Below are 15,403 nucleotides of genomic sequence, written 5' to 3'. Positions count from 1 at the left end.
AGCAAGTGTGTTAAATTTGGTGTTATTGCTCTCACTCTCCCATACTGGTCATTGGAAATTCAACATGGCACCTCATGGCAAAGAACTCTAAGTATCTGAAAAAAAAAAAAAAAGAATTGTTGCACTACATAAAGATGGCCTAGGCCAGGGTTTCTCAACCAGTGTGCCGCGGCACACTGGTGTGCCGCCACGGGTCCCTAGGTGTGCCGTGGCAAAATGACCCCAGGTCATAGGCAGCTATATATATATAGCTACATCATGTCCCAAATGCTGGCCACTTGGTTGAGCTTTATTACAGCGGTGCCGGTCCGCTGTATAAAAGCTCCCTTTCCGCTGCCACAGGCACTCGGGCAGCTGTGCAGGCTGTGCAGAGCTTCCGACCGCGTCTAGCCAACCGATTACGTCATCGGTTGCTATGGGAGGGTCGGGCGCACGCACTGCTCTCTGTGGAGCCGCGGATGCCAGAGTGACGCTGGCGGTGTGCTTTTCCCTGAGTGGAGGAGAAGAACGAGGAAAAGTAAGAACAGTGAGGAGACACTGGTACAGTATTTGTACCTGTAATTTAATGCACATTTTTTAATTGCAGGCATGGTGTTTAGATGAAAAAAAAAACCTACATAACTTGTTACAATTGGGACATTTTCACATTAACTCATTCACTGGAACGCTTTCAGAAGCGGTGGGAGGGGATGTCCCCCTCTCCCACCATCTTGCCTGAGAAACAATCCAATGGTGTGGCCGGCTAGTCGAAGAGGAAATAAAAGAATAGATCCCCTTTGATGGCCCTGAAGGACCGGAGCGACGCCATGACTTCCGGTCCAGGCTGGAAGTAAACAATTTTTTTTTTTTAAAGTAAAAGATCCAATTTTTTTTTAATCTTTTGCTTTTAAAGGTAGAAGGAGAGATATGAGGTCTTTTTGACCCCAGATCTCTCCATAAAGAGGACCTATTATCCTTGTTCCTATTACAAGGGATGTTTACATTCCTTGTAATAGGAATAAAAGTGATATAAAAAAAAAAACTGTGGAACAAAAAGTTAAATAAATATTTTTTTTAAGCACCCCCCAATCCCTCCGTGCTTGCACACAGAAGCAAATGGATACGCAAGTCACACATGCATATGTAAACAGTATTCACACCACACATGTGAGGTATCACTGCACTTGTTAGAGCGAGTGCAATAATTCTAGTGCTAGACCTCCTCTTTAACTCTAAACATGTAACCTGTAAAGTTGTTTAAAGCGTTACCTAAAAAGATTTTTAAGTACCATCGTTTTTCACCATTTCATGAGTGTGCGCAATTATAAAGCGTGACATGTTAGGTATCTATTTACCCACCATAACATAATCTTTCACACTATACCCAAAAATTGGGGTATATATTGTGTTTTATTTTAATTCATTGAAGTGAATTTTTTACAAAAATAAATGCGTTTGCAAAACCACTGCGCAAATACACTGTGGCATAAAAAATTGCAACGATCACACCCTAGTGTGGTACAGCGTATTGAACTCTGTACTCTGCATTACAGAATACAGAACTCAGCAGCTACAAACTACTTCTAGCATGGATCGTTTTTTGAAAAGAAAGGCTCCAGTATCCAGCTCTGATTTGGAGCCATCAACTTCATCATCCACAAGTACCTCAGCAGAGAGGGTGGTGGAGGCCAGCATCAAGACAAGAAAAAGACAGTATGATGACAGTTACCTGTCATATGGTTTCATCTGTACAGGGGTTTCATCATGCCCTCTCCCTATGTGTCTGATATGTGGTATGAAATTATCAAATGAAGCAATGGTTCCAAGCAAACTTAAAAGACACCTGACAACAAATCATCCATCACTAGCCAGCAAGGGACCAGAATATTTCATTCGTTTGAAAAGTCAACACAAACAACAAGAGCAAGTCATGATGAAGAGTGCAAAAGTGTCAGAGAAAGCACTGGAGGCTAGCTATTTAGTGGCCGAGATAGTAGCTAAAGCTAAGAAGCCACACACAATTGCAGAAACAGTCATTTTGCCAGCATGTACAGCTATTGTCAACAAAATGCTAGGCCCACAAGCAGCAAAAGAAATTGCAAAAGTTCCACTGTCTGACAGTACAATTGGAAGGCGAATCAATGACATGTCTGCAGATATTGAAAACCTGGTTTTTGAAAAAATCAGATCTGGGAAATTTTCCTTACAAGTTGATGAATCCACTGACATAAGTGGGCATGCTCAGCTCTTGGCTAATGTTCGATTCATAGATGAGGACCATATCATGGAGACATTTTTTTTTTGTAAACCGATACCTGAGAAAACAAGTGGAGAGGAGATTTATCGTGTGACAACGGAGTATCTTGAACAGGGCGGATTAAGCTGGAAGAACTGTGTCAGTGTCTGCACTGATGGCGCTGCTGCCATGATGGGTAGTGCCAAGGGCTTCATCAGCAGAGTCAGAGTTCAGAATCCAACTGTGCGAAACACTCACTGCTTTCTTCACAGGGAGGCACTAGTTGCAAAGACCCTGCCAAAAGAACTGTCAGATGTACTGGATGGAGCAGTGAACATTGTAAATTATATAAAAATGCGGCCCTTAAAGACAAGCCTGTTTTCAATTCTGTGCGCAGAAATGGGAGCAGAGCATCATAGCTTGTTGTTACACACCGCAGTCCGCTGGCTTTCACGGGGAAAAGTCTTGGACAGAGTATACGAGTTAAGAGAAGAAATCAGAACATTTCTAATAGGACAGAGCTCTGCATATGCGGAATTGATGGAAGACACGCAATGGTGTGCAAAACTTGCATACCTGGCTGACATTTTTAGACATCTAAATGAACTGAGTGCTAAAATGCAAGGTAAAGAAGAAAATCTTCTCACCTCTTCTGACAAATTACGTGGCTTCAGATCCAAGCTGACACTCTGGCGCTCCTTTGTAGAACAGGGCAGCCTTGAGATGTTTCCCCTGTGCAATGCACATTCAAATGGCAGCACACTTTCTGATCTTATCTCCCAACACCTACAAATTCTCGACGAAAGATTTAGTCACTATTTTCCTTCGGAAGCTTTTGCAGAGTTTGACTGGGTCCGTAACCCTTGGAGTTCATGTGCATTGGATAGCTCAAAAGTCTTGCCACTAGCGGCACAAGAGCAACTGGCAGAGATCAGGGCAGATCGCACATTACAAATAAAATTTCAAGATGTGGCTTTGGATACGTTTTGGGTATCATTGAATAGTGAGTACTCAGTCATTTCAAGTACCGCCATTGCAATTCTACTACCCTTCTCTACTACATACTTGTGTGAACTGAGCTTTTCAAGCCTAACCTACATCAAGAACAAGTACAGAGAGCGACTTAGGGCCGTGGACCAGGAGCTCCGTGTCTGTCTCTCATCCATTCCTGCCAGAATAGAGCGGTTGTGTAAATCGTCCCAGGCTCAAGTATCCCATTGATGTAAGACGTAATAAATAAATTTTTTCCACATTATTGGTTTGGTGTGCCTCGAGATTCTGTCAGATTTTAAAGGGTGCCTTGGTTGAAAAAAGGTTGAAAAACACTGGCCTAGGCTATAAGAAGATTGCCGATACCCTAAAACTGAGCAGCAGCATGGTGGCCAATACTATACAGAGGTTTAACAGGACAGGTTCCACTCAGAACAGGCCGCGCCATAGTCAACTGAAGAAGTTGAGTGCACATGCTCAGCGTCATATCCAGAGGTTGTCTTTGGGAAATAGACGTATGAGTGCTGCCTGCATTGCTGCAGAGGTTGAAGGGGTGGAGGGTCAGCCTGTCAGTGCTCAGACCATACGCCGCACACTACATCAAATTGGTCTGCATAACTGTCAACCCAAAAGGAAGCCTCTTCTAAAGATGATGCACAAGAAAGCCGGCAAACAGTTTGCTGATGACAATCAGACTAAGGACATGGATTACTGGAACAATGTCCTGTGGCCTGATGAGAGCAAGATAAGCTTATTTGGTTTAGATGGTGGCAAGCGTGTGTGGTGGCAACCAGGTAAGGAGTACAAAGATAAGTGTGTCTTGCCTACAGTTAAGCATGATGGTGGGAGTGTCATGGTCTGGGGCTGCATGAATGCTGCCGGTGCTGGGGAGCTACAGTTCATTGAGGGAACCATGAATGCCAACATGTACTATGACATACTGAAGCAGAGCAGGATCCCCTCCCTTCGGAGACTGGGCCACAGGGCAGTATTCCAACATAACGACGACCCCAAACACACCTCCAAGATGACCACTGCCTTGCTAAAGAAGCTGAGGGTAAAGGTGATGGACTGGCCAAGCATGTCTCCAGACCTAAACCCTATTGAGCATGTGTAGGGCATCCTCAAATGGAAGGTGGGGGAGCGCAAGGTCTCTAACATTCACCAGCTCAGTGATGTCGTCATGGAGGAGTGGAAGAGGACTCCAGTGGCCACCTGTGAAGCTCTGGTGAACTCCATGCCCAAGAGGGTTAAGGCAGTGCTGGAAAATAATGGTGGCCACACAAAATATTGACACTTTGGGCCCAATTTGGAGATTTTCACTTAGGGGTGCAATCACTTCTGTTGCCAGCGGTTTAGACATTAATGGCTGTGTGTTGAGTTATTTTGAGGGGACAGCACATTTACACTGTTACAAGCTGTACACTCACTACTTTACATTGTAGCAAAGTGTAATTTCTTCAGTGTTGACACATGAAAAGATAGAATAAAATATTTACAAAAATGTGAAGGGTGTACTCACTTTTGTGAGATACTGTATAATTATATATATATTCTGCATTTAGCATATGTGCTGGCAGTGTACTAATTATATATATATACATACACACACACATATACACCCTGCATACAGTGTACCCTATATCTACAGAGCATTCCGTGGTGTATGTTTTTTAATACACTTCAGGTAGTGTATTAATAATGAATATATATATATACACACACACATACATATATTTAAATATATATATATATATATATATATACAGTATATACACATACACACAGATAGATAGATAGATAGATAGATAGATAGATAGATAGATAGATAGATCTATATCTATATCTATATCTATATATATATATATATATATATATATATAGCACATATTCAGTGGGGCAAAAAAGTATTTAGTCAGCCACCAATTGTGCAAGTTCTCCCACTTAAAAAGATGAGAGGCCTGTAATTGTCATCATAGGTATACCTCAACTATCAGAGACAAAATGTGGAAACAAATCCAGACAATCACATTGCTTGATTTTTGAAAGAATTTATTTGCAAATTATGGTGGAAAATAAGTATTTGGTCACCTACAAACAAGCAAGATTTCTGGCTCTCAAAGACCTGTATCTTCTTCTTTAAGAGGCTCCTCTGTCCTCCACTCATTACCTGTATTAATGGCACCTGTTTGAACTTGTTATCAGTATAAAAGACACCTGTCCACAACCTCAAACAGTCACACTTCAAACTCCACTATGGTGAAGACCAAAGAGCTGTCGAAGGACACCAGAAATAAAATTGTAGACCTGCACCAGGCTGGAAAGACTGAATCTGCAATAGGCAAGCAGCTTGGTGTGAAGAAATCAACTTTGGGAGCAATAATTAGAAAATGGAAGACACACAAGACCACTGATAATCTCCCTCAATCTGGGGCACCACGCAAGATCTCACCCCGTGGGGTCAAAATGATCACAAGAACAGTGAGCAAAAATCCCAGAACCACACAGGGGGACCTAGTGAATGACCTGCGGAGAGCTGGGACCAACGTAAAAAAGGCTACCATATGTAGCACACTACACCACCAGGGACTCAGATCCTGCAGTGCCAGACGTGTTCCCCTGGTTAAGCCAGTACATGTCCGGGCCCGTCTGAGGTTTGCTAGAGAGCATTTGGATGATCCAGAAGATGGTTGGGAGAATGTCATATGGTCAGATGAAACCAAAGTAGAACTGTTTGGTAGAAACACAACTCGTCGTGTTTAAAGGAGAGAACACCATACCTACTGTAAAGCATGGGGGTGGCAACATCATGCTTTGGGGCTGTTTCTCTGCAAAGGGAACAGGACGACTGATCCATGTACAGGCTGAAAAAGAATGAATGGGGCCATGTATCATGAGATTTTGAGTGCAAACCTCCTCCCATCAGCAAGGGCATTGAAGATGAAACGTGGCTGGGTCTTTCAGCATGACAATGATCCCAAACACACCACCCGGGCAAGGAAGGAGTGGCTTCGTAAGAAGCATTTCAAGGTCCTGGAGTGGCCTAGCCAGTCTCCAGATCTCAACCCCATAGAAAAACTTTGGAGGTAGTGGTAGTAGGTAGTGGTAGTTGAAAGTCCGTGTTGCCCAGCGACAGCCCCAAAACATCACTGCTCTAGAGGAGATCTGCATGGAGGAATGGGCCAACATACCAGCAAAGCATACAACGGCGTCACGCACGCTACGTCATTTCCTGGTATAGTGCAGGTGGAACGCAGCGCGCTGCTGCTGTCTCCAATGTAGGTCACCAAGTGTTCGCTGCACTATTAGGCTTATACATTTACCATCAGCCGGCCATATCATACCACAGTCTGGTGGGCGGCTCTCTGGTTATATATAATAGCCCTTCCAGCACTATATATTTTTTTTAAAAAACTTTAATTTTTTACGTTTTTTGTATCCAGTTGCTGTATATGTAATCAATTTTTAATAAAAGAATTAATTTACTACACTATGGGAGCCCACATCTCTTTTCCTCTATGAGGAACCCACTACAGATCACACCACAAAGTATCTGGAGAAAGGAAGGATATTCCAGGCACTCAAGCAACTAGGGTGGTGGAGCAACCACAGTGGTTACAACTACAAGCGTATTACCCCCGAGGGGGTGAGTGGATCTGGTGAGTGGGGATCCTGAAGGGGGTGCACAAAGTCACGAGAGGATTTCTGAAAACACCTAAAGTCACCATTTTTGTGTTACTCATTCTGAGTGAAGATTTAATTACATTACACGGACTACCAGCTGCACATTTGTTTATGAACACTTTTTTCTTTTTTCTATAATTTTATATATTATGTTTTTTATATATCTACCAAGTTTTTTTTGTAAACACCTAAACTATTATGTGAGCTAATTATTTTGAGTGAAGATTCTAGTATATGGACTATTATTTGTGTATTCACTTTTAGATTTTTTTCATATCAATCACTCTAGCGGAATCACGGTATTCGAGTGGGGCTTGCTTAGTGCTCACTTTACTTATAGCAGGCAACCATGTTTATGTATGTTTTCTTGTGTGGTTATTTTTGATCTCCTAATTGGGTTATTGTTGACTCGGTGATTGGTCAGATTTGATCACTATATCCATTTCTGGTGTATTAACAGTCAGCACACACACTATCTATTTATTATTGCTGGATACGTCACACTATTTCAGGTACACACCACTAACTGGCCACCTATATGCAAACTAGGGAGCGCCACCATCCCCTTTTCACCATACTCCTATATTTATAGACCCCTTTGGGGAGCTATATCAGGGGAGGCTGCATACCTAGGAAGGATCCTAAGCGCAATCAATTATTATTTATTTTTATACCAGCAATAGTGTGTGACAACCTTGTGAAGACTTACAGAAAACTGACCTCTGTCATTACCAATAAAGGATCTATAACAAAGTATTGAGATGAACTTTTGATATTGACCAAATACTTATTTTCCACTATAATTTGCAAATAAATTCTTTCAAAAATCAGACAATGTGATTGTCTGTATTTGTTTCCACATTTTGTCTCTCATGGTTGAGGCATACCTATGATGACAATTATAGGCCTCTCTCATCTTTTTAAGTGGGAGAACTTGCACAATTGGTGGCTGACTAAATACTTTTTTGCCCCACCGTGTATGTGTGTGTATGTGTATGTGTATATACATGTATATATCACACACATACATACATACATACATACATACATACATATATATATATACATACACACACACAGGTCCATAAATATTGGGACATCTACACAATTCTAAGCTTTTTGGCTCTATACGCCACCACAATGGATTTGAAATGAAACAAAAAAGATGTGCTTTAACTGCAGACTTTCAGCTTTAATTTGAGGGTATTTACATCCAAATCAGGTGAACGGTGTAGGAATTACATCAGTTTGTATATGTGGCTCCCACTTTTTAAAGGGACCAAAAGTAATGGGACAATTGGCTGCTCAGCTGTGTGTTATTCCCTCATTATCCCATTTACAAGGAGCAGATAAAAGGTCCAGAGTTCATTTCAAGTGTGTTATTTGCATTTGGAATCTGTTGCTGTCAACTCTCAATATGAGATGCAAAGAGCTGTCTCTATCAGTGAAGCAAGCCATCATTAGGCTGAAAAAACAAAACAAACCCATCAGAGAGATAGGAGAGATAGAAAAAACATTAGGTGTAGCCAAATCAACTGCTTGGAACATCCTTAAAAAGAAAGAACGCACCCGTGAGCTCAGCAACACCAAAAGACCCAGAAGACCACGGAAAATAACTGTGGTGGATGACCGAAGAATTCTTTTCCTGGTGAAGAAAACACCCTTCACAACAGTTGGCCAGATCAAGAACACTCTCCAGGAGGTAGGTGTATGTGTGTCAAAGTCAACAAATCAAGAGAAGACTTCACCAGAGTGAATACAGAGGGTTCACCACAAGATGTAAACCATCGGTGAGCCTCAAAAACAGGAAGGCCAGATTAGAGTTTGCCAAATAACATCTAAAAAAGCCTTCATAGTTCTGGAACAACATCCTATGGACAGATGAGACCCAGATCAACTTGTACCAGAGTGATGGGAAGAGAAGAGTATGGAGAAGGAAAGGAACTGCTCATGATCCAAAGCATACCACCTCATCAGTGAAGCATGGTGGTGGTAGTGTCATGGCGTGGGCATGTATGGCTGCCGATGGAACTAGTTCTCTTGTATTTATTGATGATGTGACTGCTGACAAAAGCAGCAGGATGAATTCTGAAGTGTTTCGGGCAATATTATCTGCCCATATTCAGCAAAATGCTTCAGAACTCATTGGACGGCGCTTCACAGTGCAGATGGACAATGATCCGAAGAATACTGCGAAAGCAACCAAAGAGTTTTTTAAGAGAAAGACGTGGAATTTTATGCAATGGCCAAGTCAATTACCTGACCTGAATCTGATTGAGCATGCACTTCACTTTCTGAAGTCAAAACTGAAGGGAAAATGCCCCAAGAACAAGCAGGAACTGAAGACAGTTGCAGTAGAGGCCTGGCAGAGCATCACCAGGGATGAAACCCAGCGTCTGGTGATGTCTATGCGTTCCAGACTTCAGGCTGTAATTGACTGCAAAGGATTTGCAACCAAGTATTAAAAAGTGAAAGTTTGATGGATGATTGTTAATCTGTCCCATTACTTTTGGTCCCTTAAAAAGTGGGAGGCACATATACAAACTGTTGTAATTCCTACATCGTTTACCTGATTTGGATGTAAATACCATCAAATTAAAGCTGAAAGTCTGCAGTTAAAGCACATCTTGTTTGTTTCATTTCAAATCCATTGTGTTGGTGTATAGAGCCAAAAAGATTAGAATTGTGTCGATGTCCCAATATTTATGGACCAGACTGTATATTATATGCACTCACTCTGCATTCAGTGTAGCCTTTATCTACAGTGCATTCTGTGGTGTACTGTTTCTGATACAGTGCAGGCGGTGTACATAGTATCTAATACAGTGTGTACAGTTTCTACTACATTTCTAGTGGTGTACACAGTATACAATACAGTGCAGCCATTGTACAGTTGCTAATACAGTGCAGGCAGTGTACACAGTATCTAACAGTGTGTCATTTCTACTACACTTCTGGTGGTGTAAACAGTATACAATACAGGGAAGCCATTGTACAGTTGCTAATACACTTCAGGCGATGTACACAGTATCTAATACAGTGTAGTGTGGTGTTGCAAAACAAAAAATACATTATGTCCGGAAGGCCACCAAGGAGAGGCAGGTGCTCACAGGCCACTAAAAGAGAGCAAGCAGCCTCTGTGTCTACAGTTAACAGTGGTGGTCGTGGACATGGTGCATCCTCTGCAGGTGGCCGTGGGGCATGCTTGTCCATTTTTGATGCTGCTGGCCATTTTATTGAGCCACAACATGCAGAAGAGTTGGTGGAGTGGATAAGGAAGCCGTCCTCATCCTCCGTCACCCAGGCTCAGAGTAATTTGCCTTCCAACGCAGCTGCCCAAGCAGCCTATTCCACCGGCTCCTTGTCCAGTCACTCCTTCCGTAGCACCACTATCATGCACGGAGGAGTCCCCAGAATTATTTGACCACAGTGTCGGTTATATGCTGCTGGAGGATGCGCAGCAATTTGAAAGCTCCGACGTTGGTTCACAGATTGAGGAAGGGAGTAAGGTGAGCCTAGAGAGAGCAGGTGCTACAAAAAAACTGGCAGTCATGTTCCCCCAGCTGCAGCATACTGCCAAGTTTGCTCCAGTGGTGGGGAGGGAGGGGATGAAGAGGTCACTGAGTGTACTTGGGTGCCTGAGAGAAGAGAGGAGGAAAGTGAGGAGGAACAACTCCATCGAGGCAGGATGTCCTCTAGGGGGCAGCTTAAGAGCAGCCACCCTATTGCATCACACTGCAGAGCTCCGCAGGTGCAGGGCGCTGAAGACTCCACGCAGACTTTTAAAAGTTCCTTGGTGTGGGCCTTTTTTGAGATGTGTGTAGCAGATCGCACAGTTGCTGTTTGCAAACTATGTCTGAAGTGGATCAAGCGTGGTCAGAACAGCAGCCACTTGGGCAACACATGCTCGACCAGACATATGACGACCTGCCATGCAGTCTGTTGGCAACAGCACTTGAAAGACCTACATCAAAGAAAAAGGCAGACTTCTCCTTGCTCCTCATCTGGGATCTCCAACTCATACCTCCAGTCCTCTCAAAAACCTGCACTGAGAGGAATAAAGGTGTAGCAATAAGTGTCCCAAGTACTTGCAGCCAATCTGCTAGCAGTACACCAAGTGATTTTAGCGGGCAAATTTCCCTACCCCAGTTGCTGAAATGTAAAAAGAAATTCGGTCCCAGCCATCCACATGCTCAGCGTCTAAATGCTAGCTTGGCCAAAATTGCTAGCACTGCAACTGCTGCCATTTCAGCTGGTAGACTCTGCCCCCTTTCGTGAATTCGTGGAATGTGCTGTATCTCAGTGGCAGGATCCAAAACGCCATTTCTTTTCATGGAAGGCCATTCTGGCTTTCTACTGGCATGTGGAAGGCAATGTTTTGGTCCAGTAAGCATAGGCAGGGATGTTACCTTTCCATGGCACACTGGGTAACTGCTGGCAGCTGGGAAGGATGCAGGACAGGGTTCGTTGTTGTTGGAGCTTGTTCCACCACCACGCCTCCAAAATGCTAGTGGTGATTCTGCCACAGCTCTCTCCTCCACCCCCTAATCTTCCTCTATGACCTCTTCTGCAGATTTGCCCTCTGAACCAGCAGTGCTCTGTAAGCGTTCAAGGGGCTCAAGCAGTCAGGCTAAAGATGCCATGCGGTGCTTGAGTTGGTCTACCTAGGGGACATGAGCCACACTGGAGCAGAGATTCTGTCAGCTCTGCAGGGGCAGGCTCAGAGGTGGTTGACGCGACACCAGCTTCAACCAGGAATGGTTGTATGCAACAATGGCACCAACCTTCCCTCCGCCCTCTGACAAGGAGACACTTGACCCATGTTCCATGTTTGCCACACGTCCTGAATATGGTGGTGCAGTGGTTCTTGAGCAGGTACCCAGGCTTACAAGATCTCCTGAGGCAGGCCAGAAAAGTCTGTGGTCATTTTCGCCGGTCATACAATGCCAGTGCTCGGCTGGCTGACATTCAAAAGAGAATGCAACCTGCCCCCCAACCGCCTCATTTGTGACATGACCACCAGGTGGAACTCAACGTTGGCAATGCTGCAGCAGCTCCACACACAGCAGCGGGCCATCAATGAGTACCTGTGTAAAAATAGAACCAGGACAGGGTCAGGGAGCTTGGCTTCTTTTCGCCACGCCAGTGGCTACTGATCAAGGATGCATGCACTGTCCTGTCACCATTTGAGGAGGCCACAAGGATGGTGAGCAGCGACAATGCATGCATCATGGACACTGTCCCTCTAGTCTTCCTGCTGGAGCACATGCTTCGTGGAATTATGGACAGGGCACTTGAGGCAGAGCAGCGGGAGGAAGAGGAGGTCTTCCTTTATTCTTAAGGCCCCCTTTATCCAGATTGCATTCCTGCAGGCCCACCAAACACACAGTAAGAAGAGGAGGAGGATTGTGTCAGCATGGATGTAGAGGATAACATTCAGCAGCAGTCTTCAAGGGATGGTTTTCAGTCCCCAAGGAGTTGTACGTGACTGGGAGGAGGTAGTTATGGATAACCTGATCCTTAGTGACCCAGAGGACTCAGAATCGAATGCCTCTGCAAACCTATGCTGCATGGCCTACCTGATTCTGCAAAGAATGCAAAAGGACCCTAGGATTCGTGGTATCAAGGAGAGGCATCATAACTGGCTAACAACCCTTATTTATCCACGTTACAAGAGTAAGGTTGCAGAACTCATCCTGCCTTCATAGAGGGAGAAGAGAATGAAACATCTTCAGGAGACCTTGAAGAAAGGTTTGTGCAACGTATTTCCAGACCCTGGGAGGTTACTATTTCCTGGTGCTGGACAACATGTTGCTGAGGCTTCCTTCAGTCAGAGGAAGAGCGGTGGAGAAGGTGGCCGAATCAGCAGCTATCAAGCACCCGATGCTGATGTAACTGATTGAATTTGCCATGGATGTGGGATCCCTTGAAGACTGCCTATGCTGACTATCCTTTTCCTCCTCAATCTTGATGATGCTAGCCCTAAACAATATTTTTGGTTTAAGGCACCACCACCCAGGGCCCAATTTTTCTGCCCCTGTTTAACAGGGGCATGTAATTACAATTTTTGTACAATATTTCAAGTCAGGGCCAATTCCTGCGCCCAACAAGAGTAACCGAGGGCTTACAGTGTTCTGGCGCCACCAAAACCAAAAGCCCAATTTTTCTGCCCCTGTTTAACAAGGGCATGTAATTGCAATTTTTGATCTAATATTTCACAACAGGGCCCGTTCCTGCACCCAACAAGAGTAATGCCCCGTACACACGGTCGGACATTGATCGGACATTCCGACAACAAAATCCATGGATTTTTTCCGACAGATGTTGGCTCAAACTTGTCTTGCGTACACACGGTCACACAAAGTTGTCGGAAAATCCGATCGTTCTGAGCGCGTTGACGTAAAACACGTATGTCGGGACTATAAACGGGGCTGTAGCCAATAGCTTTCATCTCTTTATTTATTCTGAGCATGCGTGGCACTCTGTGCGTCGGATTTGTGTACATACGATCGGAACGGATTTTGTTGTCGGAAAATTTTATAGCCTGCTCTCAAACTTTGTGTGTCGGAAAATCCGATGGAAGATGTGTGATGGAGCCTACACAGAGGGAATTTCCGACAACAAGGTCCTATCACACAATTTCCGTCGGAAAATCCGATCGTGTGTACAGGGCATAACTGTGAGGGTTTACAGTGTTCTGCTGCCATCACCACCCAAGGCACAATTTATTTGCTCCTGTTTAACAGGGGCATGTCATTACAATTTTTGATCTTATATTTCACAGCAGAGCCCGTTCCTGCGCCCAACAAGAGTAACTGAGGGCTTACAGTGTGCTGGCGCCACTAAAACCAAAAGCCCAATTTTTCTGCTCCTGTTTAACAGGGCCATGTAATTACAATTTTTGATAGAATATTTCACAGCAGGGCCCGTTCCTGCCCCCACAAGAGTAACTGTGAGGTCTTACAGTGTTCTGGTACTGCCAACACCTAAGGCCCAGTTTGTCTGCAGAGTATATAGGGCAGGCCGCATAGTATATATACTGCTGTTGAGAATATATAGTGCCTGGGGGCCCCTGCGCCATTTTTTCTTACATTTTGGTGCAGGGTTCCCTTTAATATTCAAACCAGACCTGAAGGGCCTAGTATGGATTGGGGGGGGGGGGGGCATCCACATCTTTTTTTTTGTATTTTTGGTATTTTTATCTATATTGCTGGGATCAGACAATACATTACAGCCTCGCGCAGTTTTAAATTACATTTGTTCCTTTAGAAATGTCATTTTGCTGTGGTACTGTTATAAACGTGGTATTGTTATAAACATGGGAAAGATGTGCTATTTTACAGGTATATTAAGGACACCCCCCCCCCCCCCGGCATGATATTTAAAGGAATATTACATACTCCCGAAAAAACTGCCGTATTTAAAACTTTTTTTGCATTGATACATGTCCCCTGGGACAGGACCCGGGTCCCCAAACACTTTATAGCAATAACTTGCATATAAGCCTTTAAAATGAGCACTTTTGATTTTTCACATTTGCGTCTTATAGACTTTAACAGTGTTCACACAAATTTTTTGTCTGTTTGCATGTTCTGCTGCAAACCGAACCGGGTGTGTTCAGCTCATCCCTACTTGTTATCACGGTCATGTAGTTTTCCAATAGACCACTAGTGTTGCTCCTTACTCTCTGTCTTTACATTTCACAACAAACACTTGTAACGTACCTGGTCTGTGTCTTGGCACTTCTACTGGATTTATAGATGAATATGGTCATTTGGTTTTGAAGTCAGAACTGCAGTGATAGGGTAATATCAGTTTTGGAATTTAGGGAGTTCACTTGTGAGGTAAATAGTAGACCAGTAGTAAGGTGGTTATGGGATTGCTGAAGAAATTAGATGCAGAAGGGAAGGGGGAAGTGTTCTTGGAAGGCCTGGGAACAAGAATCATTAAATTAAGAGAATAAGCCTTAGACACTCACTACTACGGGCCCCAAAGGGCTTAAAAGAGAAGTATGGGGATTGTTTTTTTTTCAGAATCATACTTACCTAGGTGGATGAAGCATCAGTCCCATGCTGCATCTGTCGTCCGTCCATCTCCTCCCCCCCGGCTCTAAGACTAAGAACCGAGCAATCAAACATCACTGATGCTTCGGTTCTCACAGCTCCCTGAGCAGAGAGCTGTTGAATGTCAGTCAGCAGCTCTCTGCTCTGCCCCTCCACGCTCACTGGAGCACTGGGCTGTGGAGGGGGCAGGACCGGCAGGCTCAGGCCCTCAGCGTCTCGCTGAGAGGCTGAGCCAGGTGCCAGATCCTTACTATATGGTTGCGATCTCTCCTGAGCCTGGACTGGCTCTGTGATGTCAGCGGGTCACAGCAGAGCAGAACGAACTGCACTCCTGTGATCCACAGGAAAAGTATAGCCAACAAGCCTTGGCTGTACTTCTCCTTAAAGGATATGTTCACTATTTAACAAAAAATAATAAATGCACATTTTTTTTGCAGCAAAAAAAAATGTG

At 44.0% G+C, this 15,403-nt stretch overlaps 1 protein-coding gene across 1 annotated transcript; it reads left to right on the top strand.

Moving 5' to 3' along the window:
- Window positions 1-1,567: 1,567 nt before the first annotated feature.
- LOC141146039 (SCAN domain-containing protein 3-like) lies at window positions 1,568-3,436 on the top strand. The gene has a single exon (XM_073632800.1). The coding sequence runs from the start codon at window positions 1,568-1,570 to the stop codon at window positions 3,434-3,436; it is 1,869 nt and encodes a 622-aa protein (XP_073488901.1).
- Window positions 3,437-15,403: the final 11,967 nt, after the last annotated feature.

This window comes from Aquarana catesbeiana, linkage group LG05, assembly GCF_042186555.1.
Source record: "Aquarana catesbeiana isolate 2022-GZ linkage group LG05, ASM4218655v1, whole genome shotgun sequence".
In the NCBI taxonomy this organism is placed as follows: domain Eukaryota; kingdom Metazoa; phylum Chordata; class Amphibia; order Anura; family Ranidae; genus Aquarana; species Aquarana catesbeiana.
The sequence above is the reverse complement of the archived record's forward strand: the minus strand, read 5'-3'. Positions and strand labels throughout refer to the sequence as shown.

Excerpts from the sequence above, each read along its gene's own strand:
- LOC141146039 (XM_073632800.1), top strand. The coding sequence starts at position 1,568 with ATGGATCGTTTTTTGAAAAGAAAGGCTCCAGTATCCAGCTCTGATTTG.